A 27,283-nucleotide genomic window follows, 5' to 3' on the forward strand; every position below is an offset into this window, starting at 1 on the left:
CTTCTAAAAAATTAAGAGTTGAGGTTTTGAATATTCAGTGATTTTCTTAATTTAGTGATCATTATTTTGCTCAGATGAAAAGTCTAAAGCCTATTATTTACTTTGTTCAGTTTAATCTTTGGGCTCCAATTACTGTGATCCCAGCCCACATAAAGACTATGATAACCCATACTAAACAACATTTCTTTAAACTGTTTACAACGATTGCTACTATCCACACTTGTCCATGAACAGTATTACAGTAAAACATCACTAACTCAACAGTTAAGTAACAGCTGATAGGGCTGCAAAAAAGCAATTTTTCCAGAACATTAATTTTAATTGCTGAACATTTTAAATTTATTTGAAGATTGTTTACTCCATAAGTGTAAACAATATGTTTTCTTTACTCATGTAGCCTAAGCAATAAATTTATTTATATGTAAAAATTAGTCTGTTATGTTATTAGTATAGATAAAATATACTCCTTAGGCCCGGTTTCCCCAAAATGGTGTAAACTACGTTTATAATAAACTAGTTTATTTTTAAACTCCGTTTAAAATGTGTGTTCGGTTTCTCCAACATTTTACTGGCTTCGTTTAAGATAAACGGCCATTCGAGCGGTTGGCAATCCTGAATGTGTTTTTGTAAGGAATCTTCGGTGGGCTTAGGGCTAGTGTTTTGTTTCCTACAACCACCACAACGCTGCGCTACAACTCAGTAGAGCAGACAGCAAAGTGCGAATGCAGCTAGAATTTTAGAATAACATCTCTGTTTAAGGTTATGTTAACAAGTTATTATAAGTTGTTATCAAATTCAGATTCATTCCATTTATTGAAATGGTCAATTCACTCAATTCTGTCCCTTATTTTAGTGGGCCCTCTTGTTCTAGTTGGTTCTAGGTACTAAAGTGTCATAATCTTCCATCTTCTACTTCTTCGAAAATGTCTATTAACTCTTCCATTTGAGTTAAGGGACAAATACTGCAATAGTAGCCTAATTTGAAATAAAATCAAATGTACAAAAAAAGAAATAATAATCACCATAATAAATGTAAATAAAACTTAAATTATAAGCTAGCCCTAAACCAAGCCTATTTTCGTCCAAATGAATTTGTAGTTGCTTCAATTATTATTGTTTTAACACCTACTTTTTGTTTTGATTTGAGGTTATGTTACTGTTGTAATTTACTAATTTGAACTCAGTTTATTTTATCCCCAGTAGTTAAACCTAGTCGAGAGGTGGTTTAGTTTGAACTTGGATTAATACCTAGTTTAAATTTGGGGAAACACAAATCAAAGTTAACTTAAGTTTAAATCGCCGTTTAACTTAAAACTAAGTTTAAGTGAGTTGGGGAAACCGGGCCCTAGTAGATTACCCATCCTTATGGAAAAGCTGAAGCCAATTTTATTGTTAGTTCTGTCCGGTGTACTGTAGATGTCGTGTTTTGTTTTCAATTTGTTTCTATTATTTTAGAACATGATATTATTTTCTATTGTTTCTCGTGATTTGTGCCTCACCGTTTGGTATATAGCTAGTGGACAAGTTATTGTTTATGATTAGATAGTTTTATTTGGTTAAACAAGGTTTTAAATTACTGAAAGCAAGAAACAAATTGTTAACAAAACACGACTCTACAGTACACCGGACAGAACTAACATAAATTGGCTTCAGCTGTTCTATAAGGATGGGAAATCTACTAAGGGAGTATGTTTTATCTATGGTATTAGTTACTTAAACCCCATCAAAATTTTCAATGTTCTGGATAGCTTGACATTCTCTGGGTCCACAAACTGCCGAGTTAGGGAAGTTTTACTGTACTTTTAAACTGTTGCACACCTGATTGGAAAAAATGCTTTGCCTAATGGATATTTTGTGAGATTAGGTCATGAGTTTTAACTAGTATCATTAGTTTAACACTTTCAGTGCTAGGCCAATAATTCGTATTTCGTAAGACTTTTTTTAGCCTTTAATTCCATTACTTGCTGTTGAATTGTAACTGTATTGTTGTCACTATTTTATTAATTAGGCTAATTTGGAATAATAAGACAATAACAAATATATAACAAAGAAAAGTCCGGGTATTTGTAGTAAACATTAAATAAAACTTTGTTTTTGTTCTAAATTTCCAAGTTTTCTTATAAATTGTTATGTTCTGATAGCATTATTTGTAACCAGAATCTCATAAAATCAAAAGACGTCTAGTTCACAATTTAAGATTGAATTTAACCTTGATTTAGTTTGATAAGGTTATTATAATATAGCCATTTTAGGAAAAATACTTTTTTGCAGCAAAGCGTCAGTAACACAATCTATGATCATTGTTGTGGTTCAACTGAAAAATATCATCTAAATAGTCTGTGACCAATTTAGTGCTGCTACCTACCTAGTAACGCATTGAACAACTTGCTGTAGCGCTATCTGTTCGCAACCGTTGGCGTCAGCTTGAATACCGGTTTTTGACACCTCAGTCTTCAAGCACAGATAGCCGAGGTGGCTAGGGCGTGTGTCACTAGGCCAGTGGTATTCGTCTGCTCGGGATCGAATCCCGTCTTGTGTGGCAAATAATTAGTGACCTGTGTGTTTGTAGTGATATACTACAACCACTGGGGCACTGGGCCTCGAATCATCGGATTGGGCAAATCTTTTAGCTAAGTGGTTTTTTTTTTCCCCTAAGGACTCTAGGCACGAGCCTGGGATTGTTTTTCACATTACTTCAGGCTAGACCTAGGAGTTGCGGCATTATCACTTAGATAAAATCCATTGGTGACTTGGCGGGGATCGAACCCGTGACCTCAGGGACTGAAGTCCCGCGCTCTAACCACTACGCCAGCTCGCTCCTCAACATACCTCTATAAAAAAATATACCTCTATGGAGCTAACGACGTTTAACGCTAGAAATCAGCTGTGCTCTTGAATTTTAGCTAAGTGGTTAGTCTATCCTATGAACATGCAGGTCACCAATGGCTGTTTTGCTACTTTTTGTTAAAATTACCTTCCTCTCTATATCCCTTAGAGATTTTAGTAAACGCCGATATATCGTCGCATAGCACTCGAAGGGTTAAGAAGATGTATAGGTACATTTTTAGAATAAATTGTAATAGGCCAAATATTAGTTTTGGTAGCAGCTTTGTAGGGTTCATGCCCTGTTGCAATGCATGAGTAAGGCCTAAGCGGCTATAAGTGAAAGATTAATGAATAGTTGTAGTCTCTTTATAGCAGATTATTATATGTTGAGTCCCTTTTATTCAAATTTACTACTGTGAGTTTTTCTAGCTTAATAAACCATGGCTCGACTTTCCTCTCTGTGCAGAGTTTGCTGAAGCAGTACGACTCTGTGCTCTATGTAGACACAGACACTCTGTTCCTCACACAACTGGAGGATATTTGGCAGCATTTCCACCGCATGAACAGCTCTCAGATGGCAGCACTCGCTCCGGAACACGAGGACCCCAACACCGGCTGGTACAACCGCTTCGCCAGGCACCCTTACTATGGCAAGCTGGGTAAGTCTAGGCCTTTTGTGCTTTTGTCTTCATTTTATATGGAAAAAGTATGAGTAATAAAAGTATGTCTGTCTTCCAAACCTTTTGAAAATTTAGACTAAAATTTTCAAGTCAGTAAAATATACATTTAGATGTTAAATGGCGGATAATACTGATTCATCTCATGAGCAATTATGATGGGTGTGACTGGTCAAAATCAATTGACATTTTAACATCTATTATTTATTTTACTTAACCCGCCATGTTAAACTTCCCTATCCCAAGCATGATGTATACAACTTCTTTACTTCTCGAGTGATGTAAAGTTGAAAAAACTCACTCGGTGAGGTAATGAAACCCATTTAAATAACATTGAGCGCTTAACTTAAAAAATACACCTCTATGGAGCTAACGACGTTTAACGCTAGAAATCAGCTGTGCTCTTGAATTTTATTGTAATGCTTTGAAGAATTTTCCTAACCTAGCTTTTGTTTGTAAATGAACGTTACTGTTAGAAGATGAGTGAAATGGATAATGCAAAATATTGTTCGTAACCTCCTGTATATTGTTGGGTCAGGTAAAATCTTGTACGTTACATGTTACGCAAGAGCTTGTTTACATCACTTAGGAGAATTATGCAACTCGCTTCCGCTCGTTGCACAACATTCACGCGTGATGTAAACGCGCTCTTACTACACTTGTAATGTAAATAGCTATTTTCTGACTTGAATATGTTTGCAGTGTGAATTTACATGTGTCAAATAGGTTGGAAAATGTATTTATATTTGTATATGTTAATGGTAATACAGGGTTGTCAGCGATTGGAAATTCTAGGAAAATCAGGAATTATGCGTGAATTTTAACCGCCGTGAAAAAAATAGGAAATGTGCGTGAAAATAGTATTGTTCGGGGATTTTCCGTGAATTTCAACTATTATCATTATGTTAGTTTATTTACAAGGAATTTTATACTTCTAACAATTTTGAGCCAATTTATCCAAAAAAAAATGTATAGTGAATGTATATTTACGGAAGATTCAGATTCTAAAGAAATTAACCATACTTTGTGGTTGGCTGACCAGGATTTGCTTTTTAAATAATATAATATATAAGACTTACCGTCTTGGAAGCAATCCAGTTTTTGTACTCAGTGTACAGCTGTTTTGGCTTCATAAAGCCATCTTCAGCACATTCTTCTAGAGGTCAATTCATTATAAATATGCGAACATTCTGGTTCTTGTCAACTTTTTACAACACATTTTACACAACATAAAAGATAAAAACATAAACTTTGGTAGGCCTACCCTACTTGTGTCGCAACAAAACCTCACTTTTGACATCTCAGAAAAAAAAAAATGTATTAGAGACAGTTTATGTAAAACTAAAATGTTATAACAACATCAGATAGATAAATAAATACTATTTAGTTCTGCAAGAAAAAAATTATCTGTTTTAATCATAGTAAATCAAGTGAATTGATTATGTATAATTGTTATGGCAAACTAAAAATCTGTTTTCCAGGTGTCAACTCAGGTGTGATGTTGATGAACTTGACCCGCATGCGCCAGTTTGGGTGGGACCAATACCTCTCACCAATATACAAGGCTTTCCGGTTGAAAATCACGTGGGGTGATCAAGACATCATAAACATCATTTTCCACTATCATCCAGGTATATTACTGTCAATGCCCAGTCATTCTACAGGGTGGTCCACGGGAAACGGATAGATTAAAAATACCCCTGCCTCAGCAAACCTGCAGACTAAGCAAATTTCCACTTGGCTGATTTAATTTTCACAAATTTATTTAAATGACGTTAAGTTTTTCAAGTACCTAGGTTTACTGCTACAGGGAGGGTATAATAAAGTGTGTTTTTTAGTGAATATAAATAGCTTAGTATAAAATAAATACCCGTGCAGTACCGGGTTGGATAGGACCGCACCGGATGGTGTGCATTGCAGCAGGGAGTGTATGTGTGTGACTTCACGTTAGGGAAACAAAAGAAGTTTTTATTACTTTTTATACAACAAACTTTGTAGTTGATTCATTTTCGTTCCTAACATGTTATTATTACTATTATTTAGAGGTTAACTGTGACAAAGGACCATGAGGTTCTAAGTTTGTCCCAATAAAGAATAATTTTATTGTCATTTTATGTTTTGGCAGAATCTTTGTACGTGTACTCGTGCCGCTACAACTACCGCTCCGACCACTGTATGTACATGAGTGTGTGTCAAGATGCTCACGCTCACGGGGTCGCTGTAGTACATGGCTCACGGGGAACCTTCCACTCAGACAGGCAAACCACATTTAAGGCCATCTTCTCTGCTTTGGAAGAGGTGGATTATTTCATTACTAGGCCTAATATTTTTATTAGCAACCTATCTTTGTGAGTTATCTGTTACTCAAAGTTTGAGTTTGAATGTTGGCCAACAATTTGTTGTTTTACATTGCAATGTACGTTTACTGTAAGGAAATTTGTATATTGACAAGTGCCATTACCGTATAACGTAATCTTCATGGTAAAAACCAAGTTCGGGATTTTTTCTAGTGTAAGTTTTTCATATTAAGTCCCCAGAAGCCAATAATACCAGTTTTTTATATGTGTGACTAAAGTCATGAAAACTCTCGTATAAAGGCTCCCATATTAATCAATAATTAGCTAATGGAATTGTGTGAAAACGCTTCTAATTACACATCTAGCTAGAGCTTAAGTGGAACCACATTGATCAAATTTGTCAAATATCTACATACTTTTATATGAATGCTTGTAAGTACGTAGTTTTATATATAGGCTACATATATTGCAAGTAGATTTTCAATAATTATAATTGTGGAATGTTAAGAATGCCAAGACTGTTTGATTTAAAAACAACTACTGGTGCTTTTCCATTTTGTAATTATTACTCTATTTAATTATTTTTTTTATGTAATTATGTCAGTGAAATATTTTATTCTGTTTTTAGCAGTGAATAAATAGAATTAAAAATGGTTGTGAGGCTCTACTGTACGTAATAATATAGCCTCTAATACAAGGCTGTGGTGTTTGTGTGTAGCAACGTCGCACCGGGATGGATATTGTCAAGGTAATAAGGTAAATGCACCAGTAGCTGACAGTGCTCCAGAAGCTGACAGTTTGAGTTTCTTAACATTATAATGTGGTCTCTTAAAAATATTTACACATGATTGCATTGTTAGAAGAACATATGTTTATCCTTGATTTGTTTACAAAAAAATCAGTGAAATTTAGCCCATACTCGCGGAATGGTGGTGGTTTGAAAGCGACCCTGTCTGTACACATCACATTTAGTTGATTCCCTTAATGAAATTGTTAAGAAAGTAAGTTTGGTTTTTTGTCATTTCGCTAAATTTCTTAAATAGTATTAGGGATGGACGGGATTGAATTTTTAGTTCGGGACGGGACGGGACGGGATTTTTATTTCCTTCCCGATTTTCGGGACGGGACGGGACGGGATTTTTTTCTGTGCATAAAAAGAAAGTACTGTATTGCAGTTACCAAAAAAAGACATACGAAATCAATTTTTACCATTTGTGGCACTGATCTATAAAAACCAAAATATTGGGTAACAATTTACAGGTACCTATAGAAACTTGTGACTCGCGGGTCACGGGGTGATCGTCTGTATGACTCACGGTCACGGCGCGATCGTCGTCATGACTCGCGGTCACGGCGCGATCGTCGTCATGACTCGCGGTCACGGCGCGATCGTCGTCATGACTCGCGGTCACGGCGCGATCGTCGTCATGACTCGCGGTCACGGCGCGATCGTCGGTATGACTCGCGGTCACGGCGCGATCGTCGGTATGACTCGCGGTCACGGCGCGATCGTCGGTATGACTCCGCGGTCACGGGGTTATCGTCGGTATGACTCGCGGTCACGGCATGATCGTCGGTATGACTCGCAATCATGGCTCGATCGTCAGCATGACTCCGCGGTCACGGCGCGATCGTCAGCATGACTCCGCGGTCACGGCGCGATCGTCGTCATGACTCGCGGTCACGGCATGATCGTCGGTATGACTCGCGATCACGGCCTGATCGTCAGTATGACTCCACGGTAACGGCGCGATCGTCGGTAGGACTCCGCGGTCACGGCGCGATCGTCGGTAGGACTCCGCGGTCACGGCGCGATCGTCGGTAGGACTCCGCGGTCACGGCGCGATCGTCGGTATGACTCGCGGCCACGGGGCGATCGTCGTTATGACTCGCGGCCACGGGGCGATCGTCGTTATGACTCGCGGTCACGGCATGATCGTCGGTATGACTCGCGATCACGGCCTGATAGTCAGTATGACTCCACGGTAACGGCGCGATCGTCGGTAGGACTCCGCGGTCACGGCGCGATCGTCGGTAGGACTCCGCGGTCACGGCGCGATCGTCGGTATGACTCGCGGCCACGGGGCGATCGTCGTTATGACTCGCGGCCACGGGGCGATCGTCGTTATGACTCGCGGTCACGGCATGATCGTCGGTATGACTCGCGATCACGGCCTGATAGTCAGTATGACTCCACGGTAACGGCGCGATCGTCGGCATGACTCGCGATCACGGCCTGATAGTCAGTATGACTCCACGGTAACGGCGCGATCGTCGTCATGACTCGCGGTCACGGCGCGATCGTCGTCATGACTCGCGGTCACGGCGCGATCGTCGTCATGACTCGCGGTCACGGCGCGATCGTCGGTATGACTCGCGGCCACGGGGCGATCGTCGTTATGACTCCGCGGTCACGGGGTTATCGTCGGTATGACTCGCGGTCACGCCATGATCTTCGGTATGACTCGCGATCACGGCATGATCGTCAGTATGACTCCACGGTAACGGCGCGATCGTCGGTAGGACTCCGCGGTCACGGCGCGATCGTCGGTAGGACTCCGCGGTCACGGCGCGATTGTCGGTAGGACTCCGCGGTCACGGCGCGATCGTCGGTATGACTCGCGGCCACGGGGCGATCGTCGTTATGACTCCGCGGTCAGGGCGTAATCGTCGAAACGACTTCGTCTCTTGCGTTCGCGGACCTATCGCTCGCAATAACGGCGTTATCGGCATTCGCGAAGCGGAAAAATCGCCGACGATCGGACCAAATCCCGTCCCGAAAAATTCCCGAGTCAAATGTAATCCCGTCCCGATAATCGGGAATATTTTTTTCCCGAAAATTTCCCGAAATTTCGGGACCCGTCCATCCCTAAATCGTATTAATGATTAGGCTCATTATTTTGATCAATTATACCTTTGTTGACAATTTCATGAAAAATTGGGGTGTTAGGGGTTTTGGATTTAAAATTATATCAATGTCAGGCTTTGGTACACAAAAGCCATACAAGTTCCACTAGCTGACAGGGGATATTTGCTACTTGCACAATATTAAATTGGTTTTACCCATCGACATTTGCATGTTATTTATAATTTATGTGATCTCACATTTTTATAAAATGATTTTACTTTTTTAATTTATAAGCCAAATTATCTTAAAAAATGTATATTTTTTTAAATATATATAAAATATATAGGTATATATTTTTTAATGTAAATATTTTTTATTTTAAAATATGTAAAATAAATTTTTTTAATAACGTTTTACATTATTTTATAATTTAATTATTAAGTTAGATTGTATTCGTCTTATAAATTATAATACCCTTAGGTTTAGCAGCTAGCACATTTATAGTGCCAGTGTCAGCTACTGGGACAATTGACAGTCAGCTACTGGTACAAGCACTTTTTTCACTGTCAGCCACTGGAACACGTACAAAGGTTGAATTAAGTTTAAAAATTTTATAAAATATATTTAAAAACCCCTTTTTGTATGACAAATTTGAAAACTACACTAAATTTAGAATCACATGAAATCCGTAATATCTCTTTAGTTCCTATTTATTCAAAACCACGGATTATTAAGTGCGTATAGTTTCTTATACTGTCAGCTACTGGTGCGTTTACCTTAACAGGAATAAGAAACGTGTGAACATAAACATTGCTCATGCTTCATTATAAATTAGTGCAACAGCTGTTTCAGAATGACATACTGCAGTGTTGCCACTTTTGTCTCGCTGCGGCCTTGTAATAGAGGTGGCTATGAGGCATTCCAATCCTAAAATTATTTTCTATCAGGTTTAGTGATATAATTTGTTATTTTTCAGTACCAGCTGGGTACGGATGCCTACCAGAACCTTCTGCTGCCTCTAGAAAACAGGTTAGATGCAACTAGCCACACAAATTGTGGAAAAGTACGCAACATCTTCACCAAAAACTTGCATCTTTATCTAGCTAAGGAGCCTTTTAGGTAACCTTAATATGATACATCTACATAAAAAATGTTCACAATTATCTTAAGTCTGCAATGATACGATGTGTTCAGTAAGAAATTGTATAATTAGGCCTACTACATTTTAGCTGCCATTTGAATACTCAAGCGACATTTCTGTGATTAAATTAAGATAGTATTGTATAGCTAAATAGTGTTTTGAAATTAGTCTGCTTAGAAAATATATGATAGTTTACATTTTTGTAGATATATTTACATAATAGTAAACTGTACAAATTTGTATTACATAGACTAAACTAAACAATACACTTTCAATAGAAAAAATTTAAATCTCATATGTTAAGTTGTAAGGTCTTTTGTTGGCTCAGGCTTATCTATAAAGGAAAAAGAATAAATACCCTCCCTGGCACAAACAAGACAATAACTTAACACTACACATATAAATTAGAATATTCACTTTCATCAGCAGCATTTTTATCCATGTTATAAATACCTTTCTTTATCTCTCTATTCTACTTGTAACATTGATTGTAACAATGTTTTATTCTATGTTTGTTATTTATTAAGTTGTACATTTTGTTTATTGTTTTAGAGCCATACCACACTAGTTGTAGTAAAAAAGTGCAATATTAATAATATAAAACCCCTTAATAATAATTTATTATTACTAGACACATTGTCAGCACGAGCATATATGTAATATAATTAATAATTAATACTTTAACACGTTCACTGTGCATGACCAGTAATCTTGTCATTGCTAGCACTTTCCAGTGACGCGCAACGAGTACTCGTCAAAGCACCGTTTACAATCATATTGTTCCATTGTGAGGTTAGGTACTGCCGTGAGACATTGTTTTGCTTGCTGCTTATTGTGCCAGTTTTACACTTCAATCTGGTATTATTTGTTTTCAGATCCGACTATTTTATCAGTGGTAGGGACTGTTACAAAGTTATTATAATGTAAGGTTTAGGTTTGGATTTAATGACATGAAATAGAATAACGATAATGAATATACTGTAGCGTTGTGGAAGGAACCTAACCTCAAAATTGTGCTTGACCCTTTTTTTGAGTTTTTTTTTATTGGAAGTTCCCCTGCATTTCCCTCCATTTGGCAATACTGAGGGCTGGCTAGAAATTTTGTATTGTTGATATCTATTGAGTTCTTGTAAAACTACATTCACAACGACTGGGACGCAGTACATGCTATAATAATACGTCTCTCCTGTTGGATGAAACTAAATTCAAACATTTTCGTGCACTCATCCACGCAGCACCTTAACTATCCGCGCTCCTGGCAGTGGCCGGCAGATTATTATTACGAATTATTATTACGATTTATTACGAAGCCGCAGAACATGTTAATTGTTTTTTATTTCATGCAGACTGTTATGTTATTAGTTATACTCAAAAAACTATAATGAAATATGTGAATTTAATTTATTAGAGGTGTGCAGATTGTGGAAAATTGGCTCTGTTTTGATTCTTATAGAATTTTAAGCTAAGTTTGGATACAATATGATTTTAAAATTTTTAATTGGATGGTTTTGGATTCAGAATGTTTTTACTTGGAACTCTTATTTTGCATTCCATTATGACCCTATTGTTTCAATAAACTCAATGATTGGAAATAAGCTTCGTTTACAGATTTGCTAAGACAAGGTTTTATTTGTTTAAAGCACCCAATAGATCAAATAAAATATACAGCCCATCTGACTTTATTACTACATGTCTGTATCCAAAACTAAACCGAAATATTGTTTATATACATGTACATTTTATTCATATGAATTACATACAGTTTATTTTTAAGTAGTACCAGGAGATTTAGTTTTGCTCGGATTGAAGAAAACATTTATTAGATGAGTTAACTAACGTAGTTAGCTTAGTTGTAAAAATTATTTATTTGTGGAATCAATGTGAACACAGGATGATTCAAATAAATATTAGCACCAGGGGATTGAGCCATGGCTCGTTATAGTTTATTTTGATTGTAAAAGCAATATAAAGGAAACTCACACTTTATGTACAACTAACTGGTGTTTATTATTTAAGTTTCAGTGTTATTTTAACTTATTATGATGGAAATTTTCCTGAATACAACTGTCTAAATTATGTAAACTATAAAAATACCCCCGCTGCAGCAAACCTGCAGACTAAGCGAATTTCTGTTTGCCTGATTTACACTAAAATGCCTCCTTAAAAATACTGTATCACATTTATTCCCTATTTATATAGAATTAGTTTAACGAGTACTTAGGTTCACTGCTAGGAGGATATAAGTGTTTTTTTTTTTTTTTTTTTTTTTGTAAAATGTTAATAGTTTAGTATTAGTAGTAAATAAATTCATTTTCCAAATTTGATCAAAATCTGTTCATAAATAAGCAAACTACAACAGTTTACTTATTCTCCATAAGAATAACATGGGAATTTTAAACTCACAATTTTTTTGAATTTTCTCCGTAACCATTAGGCGCATAATAATGCTTTAACATGTCCTCATTGGTGTATGTAATAACAATATAAATATATATATATATATATATATATATATATATATATGAATTTGAATGGATGGTGTTTTTGGCCTCTAGGGACCTCAAAACGAAAAAGTAAGTCGGTCTCAGGTTCAGGTCTTCCCATAAGTACTACGGTAATAGCTTATTCCCTATATGGAAAATTCGCTATTATTCCCTATATGGGAAATTTGCTTGTTGGATGTCGCTTAGTTAGCCAGAAGGGCTACAAGCAACTGGGAGCTTGGAACAATAACTACACTGGAGGAGTATGCTAAGAACATTATTTATTTATGACAGCAGTAGTTTATGACATTACAAACAAGATAGAGTATAATATAGATAGATAATTACAATGAATGACTAGGGGACTCTAACATAGTCAATACTGAAACGGAGATGTTATAATGAGAGAGAGAGAGAGCTACCACGAGATAATGAGAGACTCACCTAGGACGGCAGCATGTCACCGATGCGATGTACGAGTGGAATGACAACCACCGGGCTAGGAGCCCCTTTTATATAAACCGCGAGTAGCGTCAGTGGCCATCCCCCAACCGCAAGCCACATTGGGCCTATGAATAGATCAATTGGAAACCACGATGATTCAAAGGAAAGTTATAGAGAATAATACAATGTTTCATACCGGACCGTTAGACTATTGTAGTAAGGGTAGTTACCCTAGTCTGAATGGGGGAGGCTTAGTGAATGGCGTAGGGACTACAATGACAAGGGGGAGGTGCTTTACAATTGTGCCCGAAGGGTGAACCCCAACGGGAGGTTATGAATGGACTGGGGTCCATATTAGGGTTGTCGTGACCTACCCCAACTAGGGTAGGCAGATGTCAGCCTACTAGTGAATGCCCTAGGTCGCGTGCACCCTTCCCTCTGTCGTCACGGTTACAATAATCTTTATTTAGGAATTTACGTTAGTGAATAGATATTGTGATTATCGTAGCATCTGTGAAGCAGATGTTCTAACGGCTTCTAGTGATTAACATTTGTTGGGATTTCAATGCCAACACTCGCCCCTCATTAATGAAAGTTTGGCCCATTTTCAATGGCCAAACTTTAGGGTTGCAATTTCTCTCTCCCTCGTGGCATAGAATACAATTACAATAGTCAAATAATTAAGATATACAATTCACATAAGGCCCTATATAATTAGACAAAACTATAAATCCAGGGTATCTAAACAATCCTATTATTACAGATACATCGAATAAAATCCCTTTAACATAGTAAAATATATATTGAGTAAAATATGTGACTACTGTATTACTACTGTTGGGTAATTTTCCCAACCATTTGTTAGGTGGCGGCAACGGCTAGCGCTGTGGTTACCGGAAGCTTATCTCTACCGCTAAAAGTCGTTTATGATAAGCTCCCTTCTTTGATTGTGATAGTTTAGTTATGACTTGGACTTGGAGGGACTTGTTTTGTTGCCTCAAAAGGAGAAGACCTCTTATACCAGCCGATGCTGATATCTACCGTGTCACCTATACCGGGACCTCCATAGTGGTGAATGCGGTCTATGCTGAACGCACTGAAGTGTCCACTGTGACCTTGGCCACCAAGAAGGTGACGAGGGTGGTCATCCGGCATTAAAGCCAGAAAAACGTAAGTCCGTATGGCGCTAATTAAGTTAGTCCTAGGTTTGCGTTATCTGATGTAATTAATTCCAATTTAAATCTAATTTTTACGTGAAAAGAGTTTAATCGTATTCTATTCCCTGACCGCGCACGGTGATTTATCCCTCTGTGCCAGGTTCAATCATAATTCGTTAATCGGCTATCAGCCAAACCACACATTCCGCCCCCGCACAGACACGCCTTGAGCCTCGTGGCGCAAGGCGACGCCCACAACCACAGCAAAGCCACTCGCAGCCTAGCCGTAAACCGACATTGCCGCCAACCACACAAGGTGCGTCGCAGCGCACCCCTACCATATACTACGCTAGACCCAACACAACACATCATTTGGTCACACATCAAATATACTATATAAACACCTATAAAATAATACCTAAAACAATTACTACCAAAAATCACACACATCAAATAGTTCTACTCATATGACAATCCATTTACTTATCCGTTTGTTTGCATTTCCCTATTCACTACACTACCAATTATATTTATTTTCATTTTATTTTAGTTCATTATTTTTATTTTTAATTTTTTTTTTTTTTTTTTTTTTTTACACAAGATTACCCTAGACTAGAACAACACATCTTAACGCTACAATACAGCTCTGAACACAGTCCTGAAATACTGGCCGCCTATCTGCGCCCTCCTGTAGGTCCATTATCCTCGTAATCACCCTGCTATAACAGCACACTTACAGTCAACACTCCACCACGCCAGTTCATTTCTTGCTGTCACCGGCCGTGTCCTTAATTACTTCTCATCCTTAGCGCAATATATCATGCGCCACTTTTACACTAATATTACTGGGTAGTCCACTCTACCTATCGCTCACCTGTTGAAGAACAACACACTGTTTATCAATATATCTCGCACCACAGTACGGTTGCTATAACCGCAACCGCGAATGTCAATCCCCTCGTACAAACCAATCATTGTCTAGTCCTTAGGGGAAGGTCAACACCGTCGTGGTCTGCGCAGGTCTATCCTCCGCTCGCTCTGGAACCTGGTCGTTCCCTCTCGTTCCGGTCGTTCCGCCCTCTTGAATCGTGAGACGTCCTCGTCTCCAGCACCCTTGGATGTAGGCCCTCTTCCATGTCAGAACTGCCAGAATGATAATAATAACTCCGGCGACGCAACTTCCCGCTGCTAGACGCTCGTTTAAGGTAGTCTGAACCCATCGCTCAGATTGTAGTTCCGCTTCCCGCAGCAGAAGCTGGAGATGCGCGTAGCTTGTCCCAGGATGACGTGTCTGGTTGATTATTCCATGTATGGTTGCCATGCCTGGATACTGGTTACTCAAATTTTGATAAGAAGAGAGTGATTGACGTTCCTCCCTGGATAATACTGAAGAGAAGGGAGTTATCTTGAATTCCGTAGCCCCCTCGAACTGCATGTACCCTCTAGTGATTGGATAGAGAACAAAGTCACTAGCGTGTATGTGGCACCCTGCCGACCTCGTGATGACCCCAGCCCCTTGTATGGTGATGACAACTGGCTGTGGTTCGGCAGGACACTCCAACGTGACCGTAATCTTCTCCGAAGTACTAAACACCCAGCTTCCCTTGGTGGCCACCCTGTGCATCTTTGTGTCAACATTTCCAAGGTACAGCTTCCGATTGCAGGTGACTGGTACTGCCCCCTCTTGCTCCCGGAACAGCATGGCCTCACAGTGGTTTTCAGGCTTCAGGTAGACTGGCAGGTCCGGTGGGCATACAGCAAATCGCCCTCTTGTGCAGGTGTCCAGGAACTCCCCTGACAGTACTAAATGTCTCTGCTGATCCTCCGAGACTGCCAGGAACTCCCCCAGACCTGTGAGCTCTACATATCTCTGCAACTCTCTCTCATAAATTGGCAGGGAAATAACTTTAAATACCGAAAAATGTCTGTTAACTGATTTTAAGGGAACCTCAAACATTACTCTGATACTACTACCATAACCTACTGCATATGCCTTGCAAAAATTGTAATACAGGTGAACCAAACTAACCTCCGGGCTTATAATTAAACTTAATCCCTCAGGGAGTTCTAAAACTACTTCATTTAACAAGGCCAATAGTCGCTGAGGGCTAATGATTAATGAACTTATCTTACCCTGAGCTAAGGTGTCAAGAGCCTGTTGTACACGAGCAAGTTCCCCATCTACTGTGTTTATTGTAAATTCAATGCTCCTCAACAATGAATAAGTTTTAGCCCTGTGAAACATGGTTGCATTTAAATACGAAATTTGTTCATCTGCCCCATTTAATAATTTTGCAAACCGCTGCATGTTAGTATCCATAGCAACAGCTAATGTCTTAATGTCCCGTTCGGAAATTTTGACCTCATCCTGAAGTTGCTTAACATAAGACAACTGTTCCTTTTCCAGATGGATAGTATCCTCAGACAATGACGCTAAAGCGTCTATGTGAGAGTTTAATGTTAACAGATCATTATTATCCATTGTCCCAAAAAGAAATTTCATACCAGATCCAACTGCATCCAACAATCCCCGCTTTTGGCGTCCCCCAGAACCCAACATCGTCAACAGCCTGACTGACCCTAATCGGTCCTGCAATCTCGAAACACCTACTAACACCCGTTCCAATTCCTCTCTGGCAAACCGCAGTATTACCGTGTCGTTTGCCATCAGGCTTACCGCGTCTGTAATTGATTCTACTAACGTCACATACCACCCACGTCTATTTTGCTAGCGATGGTCCACGTGTCACCCGAGAGCGTCATTTCGCGCTCCTTGACAAAAACTACCCCAGACGGCGGGAAATTGCACACCCGTTCTCGACATTCCCACGCTGGGGAAGGCTCTACATTCTTCATGGCTATCAGCCACACAATTACTGTAACAATGAAATGTACAATCACTTAAGTGGTTCTTATCACCATAATCACGACGATAACTACAATAGCCACCGCGATATCAAAACTAATATGAATACTACACAAACACGATATCAACATAAAAAGTAAATACGCTATCAAACGCAATATTAAACACGAGATTAAATACAATATTACACTATACGATTAACTCCTTGTAAACCTTGGAATACTTCATTACTTTACAATGACAATTCCCTGACACACATTACGTTAGGGAGTTACCCCTTCTCTTGTTACGTGTCCTATATGCTGGTCCCCCATCCTCGACCAGGTGTGGCTCCACGCGCCGCGATTCACCTGCCGGGGGTTGCCAGTCCTTATCGCTCTCGTCATCAATATATGTCAACTCACCGATGCCTTCAAACACCGAGTCCTCCCCTGACCCTTGGTGTGCAATGACATCGGGAAAGTCGACACCTGTCACATCCGGTTGTTGTGGTTCAGTTTGCGTTATCAACAGTGGCGAGCCGAAATTCAATAATAGATCCCTGTTGGTATTAGTATCCTCCTCGGCCGCCGCTATCTGGTCCTTGTCACCGCCTACCGCATCATCCTTCCGGCCGATAACGATCCCCTTATCAGTGGCATAGCCCGCAACAATTTCGTCTCGCAATGCTTCGCGACTTTTCTTAATCTTATTTACATGCAATTTTGTTGGCTTACCATCAATTTGAACTTCATAGACTACATCCGACAATTTACTTAACACCAGGTGTGGCCCACTAAAATACTTTTTGAATTTTGCCCCGGGACTGTTCTTAATATCGGGGTGAAACACATAAACCTCATCCCCAGCCTTAAGCTCAAGCAATTTAGTATTCTGATCATAGTACTCCTTACTCTTATTCCTACTTCTAACAGTGGACTCCCTAGCAATATCGTACGCTTCCAACAGACGATCCTTTAGCCGCGCACAGCTAACATTCGACACCTCCTTACATGCCAAGTCATCGTCGTTTGGAAGCTCCATTTCCCTACCGTGGAGGAGGTAGAAGGGGGATGAATTAGTAGCCCTATTCTTAACATTTCTTAGTGCCATCAGCACCAAGGGCAAATGCTCATCCCAATCGGGATCATTTTGATCAACATAGTGTGATAACATTGCAGCAATAGTGGCATGTTGCCGCTCAATCATGCCGTTCCCCGCCGGGTGATACGGCGTTGTTTGTAACTTTTGTATGCCTAACAGATCACACACCCCCTTAAATAATTTCGACATGAAATTTGTACCCCTATCACTAAGAAGTCGCTTAGGCGCCCCATGACGCGCTATGATATTAAGAACAAAAGCTTTGGCTACTGTTTCCGCGGTCTGATCCTTCATAGGAACTGCCTCTACATACCTAGTTAAGTGATCAATACAGGTTAGAATGTATTTATTTCCTGCCCTTGTAACCGGCAAAGGTCCCACAATATCTATCGAGCACAACCCCCATGGCTCCCTTTCCGGTTCAAATAGCTCCAAAGGTGCGGTCTTAATATTCCCCCTCTTACGTAAAGCACATTCCCTACAGCTATCTACATAATTCGTGATGTCCTTCTGCATTCCAGGCCAAAAATACCGTGTCTGGATGACCCCTTGAGTTTTAGCTGTTCCCATATGCCCGCTAAAGGTGTATCATGATGTTGATACAATACTTTGAAAACCATTGACTTTGGCACCACCAACTTACATCCGTCACCCTGCTGAACATACAGCAGTTGGTCCCGATCTAAGAAAAATTTTTACTCCCCTGACTTACCCAATCCATTAAATTTTGACTTACAAAATTCATCATTATGCTGTTCTCGTAATATCAGCTCCCTTGACCAGACAGGTCTCAGGACTTCCTCCTCGCCAACATAGTTTACCCTCGACAAGGCATCCGCCTGTACATTCTGCACCCCCTTACGGTGCACTACGTCATAACTGTATTCAGACAACGTTAGGGCCCACCGAATCAACCTTGAGTTAGGATCTCGTAACGAAAAAATCCATTTAAGAGCCGCACAGTCCGTTATTATAGTAAATCTGGTGTTCAACAGGTACGGCCGCCATTCTTTTACTAAGGTCACGACAGCCAGGAGCTCCCGTTCAGTGGCCGAATAACGTTGTTGCGCGTCCGACAGAACTTTACTGAAATAAGCTATGGGTTTCTCCTCCCCCTCAATTTCCTGCGCGAGCACCCCACCAATGGCCACGAGACTCGCGTCTGAGATAACAATAAATTGCTTATCAAACTGCGGATATGCTAGTATAGGTTCGCACAGTAATGAGTCTCTTAGCGCCTCAAACGCCCTCTGTTGTTCCTGACCCCAAACAAAAGCTGTATCTTTCCGTGTCAAGCTCGTTAACGGCCGCGCCAATTCACTGAACCGTGGGATGAATTTCCTATAAAAATTTACAAGTCCAACAAAGCTTCGCAACTGTTTAAGATTACTAGGTACCGGGTAGTTAGTGATTGCTAAAGTTTTACGCTCGTCTGGCCTCACGCCATCTTTTGATACAATATGACCCAAGTACTCTATACTGTCCCGTGCAAACATACATTTAGTAGGCTGCAACACAAAGCCTGCTTCTTGTAGCTTAAGGAAAACATCCCCTAACCGCTCAGCGTGCTCTTTCATATTACGTGACGCTATTACAATATCATCCAGATAAACCAACACTCCCGCGGACTTAAGTCCCTTAAGGACATTATCCATTACTCTCTGAAACGTTAATGGAGCTGAGCATAACCCAAACGGCATCTTTTTAAATTCATATAAACAATCTGATGTAGCAAATGCGGTTTTATGTCGGTCCTCTGGTGCAACTGGAATTTGGAAATAACCCGAGTAAAGATCTAAATTACTGTAAATGCTAGTACCCCCCAGGGAATCCAATGTTTCTGTTAGCAAAGGTAGCACGTAGTACTCCTTTTTAGTTACATGGTTAACTTTTCTAAAATCAATAGCAAGTCGCCACTGAGGCTTCCAATCTGGTCCCGCATCAACCGGTTTCCGTTTCTGACACATAACAATAGGTGACGCCCAATTCGAGGTTGATGGCTGTATTATGTCCCTATTCAACATGTCGCTGATATGTTCCTGCACAACCCCTTTCAATGACTCAGGCAACCTATAGGGTGCAGAGCGTACCGGAAGTGCGTCCCCCGTGGGAATTTTATGCTCAATAAGGGTCGTACACCCCAGTGGTCCCGTACCGTCATAAAATAACGATCGAAACTTCCATAGTACTGGAAATATTATATCCCTGTCACTACTCTGAAGGTGTGCTAATTTAGAATCAATTAACTGTTTAAGATTTGCCAATTTCTGGCCACCCTGCCCTTTAAAAACTTCCCCCCATACTCCTTCATCCTCCTCCAGCTCGGCTTGCCTAAATCTTTCGACCAGATCTACCATCTCACTTCCATCCCTAATCAACCCTACATGACTAACACCACCTCGTGTTCCGCCACCTTCGGTCCCTGACCGGATACTTTGCCTCTCCCAGGCTGCATGACTGACACCTCCTCGTGTTCCGCCACCTTCGGTCCCTGACCGGATACTTTGCCTCTCCCAGGCTGCATGACTGACACCTCCTCGTGTTCCGCCACCTTCGGTCCCTGACCGGATACTTTGCCTCTCCCAGGCTGCATGACTAACACCTCCTCGTGTTCCGCCATCTTCGGTCCCTGACCGGATACCTTGCCTCTCACAGGCTTCACTACACATGGGCCTCTCACCCGCAACACTTGCCGTACTCCGGCTAAAAACATGCCTCTCCCAGGCTTCACTACAAATGGGCCTCTCACCCGCAACACTTGCCGTACTCCGGCTACCAACATGCCTCTCCCAGGCTTCACTACACATGGGCCTCTCACCCGCAACACTTGCCGTACTCCGGCTACCAACATGCCTCTCCCAGGCTTCACTACACATGGGCCTCTCACCCGCAACACTTGCCGTACTCCGGCTACCAACATGCCTCTCACAGGCGTCACTATCCAACCTCTGGACCTCATGACTGAACTCGCTCAGGTCGGAACGGAAGGGCTTGGGCCCAGCACACTCACCGCCAACCTGAACAACGGTACCGACCAGGACCCCAGGCCTGGATTTCACAATTGCCACCTCGGCCAAACCAAACGCATATCCTTTATCCCAAGTCACATCACTATCACCAATATTCAATACTCGACACTGAACCAACCACTGACATTTCTCTTCACACCGCTCCTCGAAGACCTTACTCACAACACGTGCAATACAAACATCTCTATCCTTTCCAAACTCATTTCCATCCTCCACATAAACCAATTTAGGGCACCCCAGCTTCCTATTACCACTCTCCAATTTCAACTCTGCCGCCAACAAGTACTCACTATTCGCCTTTAAAACCACCGGCCTAAGGGTGACCACCCTCCAGACTCTCTCTTCCTTGGAGCAGGAACTCAACGCCTGAGTGACTTCCATCTCCTCCACGCCATGAGGCCCCTGCTCCTCACACCCCCCTTGTGGGTTAGCTACTCCCCCAAGGGTGGCGTTACTGGAGGGGGCGGTACCGGCATCCCGCACCCCCGTCATCTGGAGAGCGGCCAGCCTTATCTCATCAATCGACAGATCTATCACCACTCCTAATTTTCTCAACGAATCTAGCCCCAAAATTCCATGATATGGTAGATCTAGGTCACACAAATGAAATTCCAAATTAAATATCTCCCCTGCAATATCTACATCAAAATTAGTTACCCCTTTAATATTCAATCTATCTCCTGTAACACCCATCGCTGCTACAGTAGACTTTCTCACATTACAGTTCTCCACTTCACCCTTAAATAACGAAATAAGTGCCCCGGTATCGACTAAAAATGTAAATAACCTCCCCTCAATTGACCCCACTAATGTAAGGTCCACACCTGTTGTTACCCTGATACCAGGAACTACTTCATCTCGCGCGGCAGACGGTCCAACAGTCGGGTTACTTATTGATTTCCTGTCGGACCCCTGAAGTTTAAAGGCCCATTTCGACGGGGTGAATCACTCCTTACCACTCCTACCTTCCCTTGATCCACCCTACAGTCCCTTGCATAGTGACCCCTACGTTCACACCTGTAGCAAACAACCCCTGACATCACCGCCGCATTCCTTTGGGCGTCCGACAGGTTGAATCTCACCCTCCTATTGTTATCCACCCCTCGACTGGCAGGGCTAGGCTCCCGACTACTTGAACCCCTATCAAAACTACCGCTTCTATTGTTCATTCGGCCCGTGCCGTCACGGCGCCGATCAATACTCCGATTATCTCCTGCCCCCACACCTGACACCAATGTTGGATGTCGCTTAGTTAGCCAGAAGGGCTACAAGCAACTGGGAGCTTGGAACAATAACTACACTGGAGGAGTATGCTAAGAACATTATTTATTTATGACAGCAGTAGTTTATGACATTACAAACAAGATAGAGTATAATATAGATAGATAATTACAATGAATGACTAGGGGACTCTAACATAGTTAATACTGAAACGGAGATGTTATAATGAGAGAGAGAGAGAGCTACCACGAGATAATGAGAGACTCACCTAGGACGGCAGCATGTCACCGATGCGATGTACGAGTGGAATGACAACCACCGGGCTAGGAGCCCCTTTTATATAAACCGCGAGTAGCGTCAGTGGCCATCCCCCAACCGCAAGCCACATTGGGCCTATGAATAGATCAATTGGAAACCACGATGATTCAAAGGAAAGTTATAGAGAATAATACAATGTTTCATACCGGACCGTTAGACTATTGTAGTAAGGGTAGTTACCCTAGTCTGAATGGGGGAGGCTTAGTGAATGGCGTAGGGACTACAATGACAAGGGGGAGGTGCTTTACAATTGTGCCCGAAGGGTGAACCCCAACGGGAGGTTATGAATGGACTGGGGTCCATATTAGGGTTGTCGTGACCTACCCCAACTAGGGTAGGCAGATGTCAGCCTACTAGTGAATGCCCTAGGTCGCGTGCACCCTTCCCTCTGTCGTCACGGTTACAATAATCTTTATTTAGGAATTTACGTTAGTGAATAGATATTGTGATTATCGTAGCATCTGTGAAGCAGATGTTCTAACGGCTTCTAGTGATTAACATTTGTTGGGATTTCAATGCCAACATGCTAATATTCCCTCTTTGGGAAATTCGCTAAAGAAGTACATCCAAATTGTAAAATCTACCCTTAAATAAGAGTGAAACATTAAGTTGACGACAGTGCACTCAAACGTCACCAACCTAAAACACTTGCTCTATTTTCCCCTATATCGAGTGATCTGTTTAATCTTTGCTCAATAGTTACATTTGATATTTTTCCCTTTGTACTGTATTATGTAGTTGGCTAGTACTGTGGGTGTCTTGTTATAAACACATGTTACAAGTATTTTGTATATTATAAGTATATTACAGACAGACAAACAGAAATAGCTCATATTGGATTACAGGATTTTGGATGATAAATAACTCTTAAGCAGCTGTTTGGAAATTAATCCAAGATGACAACTAGCCTCCAAGGACTCTTTAGTGGCTCCAATCATTTGTGTGCAAAATCTTGTTATCACTTGAAATTACCTATTCTAGGTGGCCTTTTTCTGTTCAACAAATTAAATAAAGCGTTTTTATAATGACTTTTCTCAGTGTCTTAGGTGTCATTTTACCAGCTTTATAGATTTATACAAAATTGTCTTTGCTTATTGTAGAGGTTCAATAAAATTTAGTATTATGTAATTAACTGTCACTACTTTTTTCTTATCCTAACCAGTTCCTTAAACTCAAATACTTAAAACAATAGAAAATAATCTTAACTATAGTTATTTGTGCAACTAGTGAGCAAAGTGAGCAATTGACTCACTCGAGAGAAATACTTACTCACGAGCCGTAGGCGAGTAAGAAATGGTTTCTCGAGTGAGGCAATTGCACTTTGCACTTGAGTTGCACATTATATTTTTCCTACAGTTACGATAAAACAAATAAATTTGTAAAGAAACGTAACATATTTTTACACAGAAGTGAACTTTTAATATGGCATTTATTGATACAACAGTACAACAGCTGACCAGCTAACTTACAGCCAGTGCTGCCAACATATTTCGCGCGCATGCGACCTTGTCTGCATGTTACGCGCTCACTATTTCGTGCCTTCAAGTTGCAAATCTGGAGTGAGACAAAGTAATTAGAGTGAGACAATGCTAACATTGTCTCACTGATGAGCGAATTGACCACTTTGCTTTCTCAAATCAGTGAAAGAACATATACATTGTTAGGTAACTGTAGGAAAAATTATATTTCTTACAGTCACCTTAAAGATGTGGGCTTCCTTGCACTGATTATAGTACAGAAAGTAGCCAATTGCTGCATTTACTTACTTTTGCCGCTGCATTAACTTACTCTTTTTTTTGCCGCACTCCAGTATTCCAACAAAACAACACCAGTGTGCTTTTATTAGGCACGTAATCCGTGTATGCTTTTGTAGGTTGGCAACACTTAAAGATACTAGACTACTATCAGCTGGTCCAGCGTTTCCCATTTCCTTCAACACTTGGCTTTAACCTAACCTAAAAAAGTGTTGTTTAGTGTTTGAATGATTAATTTTTTATATGCTTTACTGTATAGTAACTGTAGGAAAAATATAATCTGTAACTCGAGTGCAAAGTGCCTTTGCTGCACTCAAGAAACTTTCCACACTCGCCTTCAGCTCGTGTGTTAACATTTCTCTTGTGTGCAGCAAAATGCCACTTCACACACTAGTTACACAAATAACTATTCCTCAAAATGTGTTAAGTTTTTTTATCATTGAAATTGTTTTAGGTTATTTTTTGATTTATGGTAATTGTACTTCAACACAATATATCCATTTTCAATCTGTTTCTTCCTCATTCATACATACCATACCAATCCATTCATGTGTGCAATCCTAATTTTACTCACTAATGCTGTAACTTCCACTCAAGCTGGGCCCACCCCCAGCTGTCACAATCATGGATTGCACATATTCAGGAATCTCAGATCTACAACCTCTGTTCTGTCCTGACCTCTGTCAGTGCAACACGTTAGTCGACTCATCCACCATGTCACTTTCGGTTGGCCGCAACAAGTGGCACTAAAGTGGGTGTGACACTAGCGTTTGCTGGTGATATTCTACAAACTACATTAGTGCCAGTGAGTTGACAGTACGGCTACCACCAAATGTGACGGGCTACCACCAAATGTGACGAGCTACAATACTAAACCCGCGTCAATGAGTTAAGGTAGCATAACAAGAACAAGCTTATTTTTCAGCTAAACAATCCACAAAACAACTGAATAGAAAAAGGGTATAAATTTAACAGTTAAATAGATTTTTAATATTTTATTTCTTTAATTAGCATTACAAAACAGCGTGCACTATACAAACAAAATCCACTGGTATCAGTGATATGTTAAATTTGGCCCATTTTCAGTCAGAATATTAACATTTTTAATGACAACATTTCTATTTCATTGGTTCATTAACACTATCGGGTCTTAGAGATAAAAAATAAAACATTAACAATAAAATTGTGAGGAACCTAATGACTTTAGCATAGAGTGGCCTAGGCCACCGTTAGTGTATGACGCTAAAATCACAGAAATACTGCCAAGTTATACAACCAAGTACTTGTAAAATAAGAAGATTATGGCAGTCATGACTTAATATAGCTTTGGTTGACTAAATTTTATAACTAACAATTTTACTTAAAAACTGTGTAAATACTGAAAACATAGAAGATTATTTTGTGTAGAGGCACACACTGAACCTGAGAATTTAAATTTTTTAATATACAGCATACCGACTCCCTCTAGCAGGATGGCCATAGATCTCCAGGAAAAAATGTCAAAACCCAGGGTTTTCCAGTCACGATTCTAAGTCACCAAGTGTACCTTATACTAAAAGAATCTGGATCCCCGATATTTTGGGGTTGGGGAAAGTCAATAGTTGGCCCAAAGGATTGGTATGGGACAAAAATAATTATTATAGGACCAAGCTAGGGGATTCATGTCAAGCAGAGCGCTGTTTTCTGCAACCATGGAAAATGTTTGCAATGATGTACGATAAAAATTATATGATTTTGCTGCAATTGAGGGGGACAAGGACATCGCCTTGACTGCAGAAGGTATTTACAATTATTGACCAAGCAAGATATTCTTGATCTTGCCGTGACTGCAGTAGATGTTTACAATTTTTCTGTAACATCGGGAAAAGTTCACAATTTTGTCGTAACCAAAAGAAGTTTCCAATTTTGCCACAACCGCATACGATGTTCATGAATTTCCCCGTAACTCTTAAAGACGTTCTGAATCTCGTTGTGACTGCGCAATATTGTTCACAATTTTACCACAACCGCAGAAGATGTTCATGATTGCGCCATAATCGAGGACAAAAATCAGGTTTTCCCAGTGAGGTTTAAAACTTCCCACATTATTCTCGGTTTTCACTGGTACAAAAAATGTATGCACAACTGCCGGTTTCCCCAGTCCGTGACCACCCATTCTTGTTTGGATCTATTTGGATTAGACTTCAAAAACTAAATACCCCCGCCGCAGCAAACCTGCCGGATAAGCGAATTTCCATTTGCCTTGATTAATTTTTAATTAAAAACATTAGGTTTAATGAGTACCTAGGTTTTCTGCTACAAGGTAACTAATGAAGTGTATTTTTTTGTAAAATATTAATATCTAAGTATAAAATTAATAAATTTGCCAAGTTGGATCATAATATATCCATAAACAAGCAAACTACAACATTTTACAATATTCTCCATAAGAATAACATGGGAATTTAAAATTTTCTGAACTGTCTCCATTACCAATAACCGTACCAGAAAACTTTGATAAACTAAATTATTTGTTTTTAAGCTCTTTCAAAAGGTCTAGAAAGAAATTGGGAAATTTTGTGTTTTGAAGGTCAAAAATGAGAAAAACCATCTTTTTACCCCCATAAACCCCGTTCCCATGGTCCGATCATGCTGGTTCGCATATTCATTTAAGTTTATATCGTCTTAAACCCAAATTTCATCAAAATCGGACAAAAATTATTCGAGTTATCGCGTTGATGGACATATATATATATATATGTAATATGTATAAATATATATATATATATGTAATATGTATAAATATATATATATATATATATATATATACACATACTAGCAAAGCTCCCGTCCTTTGTACGGGGTTGGCATATAAGTATAAAATGCTTATTGCAGTTATACTCAAGCTTTGCGTTTGCAATGGGGGAGGACATAGTTTGATAAAATTTGGTTCTTTAAATTTACGGTGTAATATAGTATAACACATCTAGCATAGCCATAATGTTCAACCAATAGGAAAAAATAAATCATCAAACAATCGCACAATATCACAAATTATTCATTAAATTAAAAACATAAACATAACTGTAAACAATCCTCCTTTGACAGCTCTCATTGTGTATCACAGCTTTTTGTTGCTGCTTCGTTCAAATTAGCTGTT

General features: G+C 40.1%; 1 protein-coding gene across 2 annotated transcripts in view; it reads left to right on the top strand.

Annotated features, from left to right (window-relative positions):
- Positions 1-23,488, top strand: part of LOC128996048 (glucoside xylosyltransferase 1-like) — a 33,780-nt gene extending 10,292 nt beyond the window's left edge. Inside the window, exons 4-8 of one of the 2 annotated variants that reach the window (XM_054421182.1) lie at positions 3,293-3,485; positions 4,985-5,134; positions 5,629-5,801; positions 9,625-9,767; positions 23,236-23,488. In XM_054421182.1, the coding sequence (XP_054277157.1) occupies positions 3,293-3,485; positions 4,985-5,134; positions 5,629-5,801; positions 9,625-9,767; positions 23,236-23,254 (678 nt within the window). In that variant the 3' untranslated portion in view covers positions 23,255-23,488. The remainder of the gene's footprint in view (positions 1-3,292; positions 3,486-4,984; positions 5,135-5,628; positions 5,802-9,624; positions 9,768-23,235) is intronic. The other variant, XM_054421183.1, reaches the window with a different exon arrangement.
- The last annotated feature ends 3,795 nt before the right edge of the window (positions 23,489-27,283 follow it).

Source organism: Macrosteles quadrilineatus, unplaced genomic scaffold, assembly GCF_028750875.1.
Source record: "Macrosteles quadrilineatus isolate MER2022 unplaced genomic scaffold, UCM_ALF_1.0 Scaffold_5__1_contigs__length_97177068, whole genome shotgun sequence".
Lineage (NCBI taxonomy): Eukaryota > Metazoa > Arthropoda > Insecta > Hemiptera > Cicadellidae > Macrosteles > Macrosteles quadrilineatus.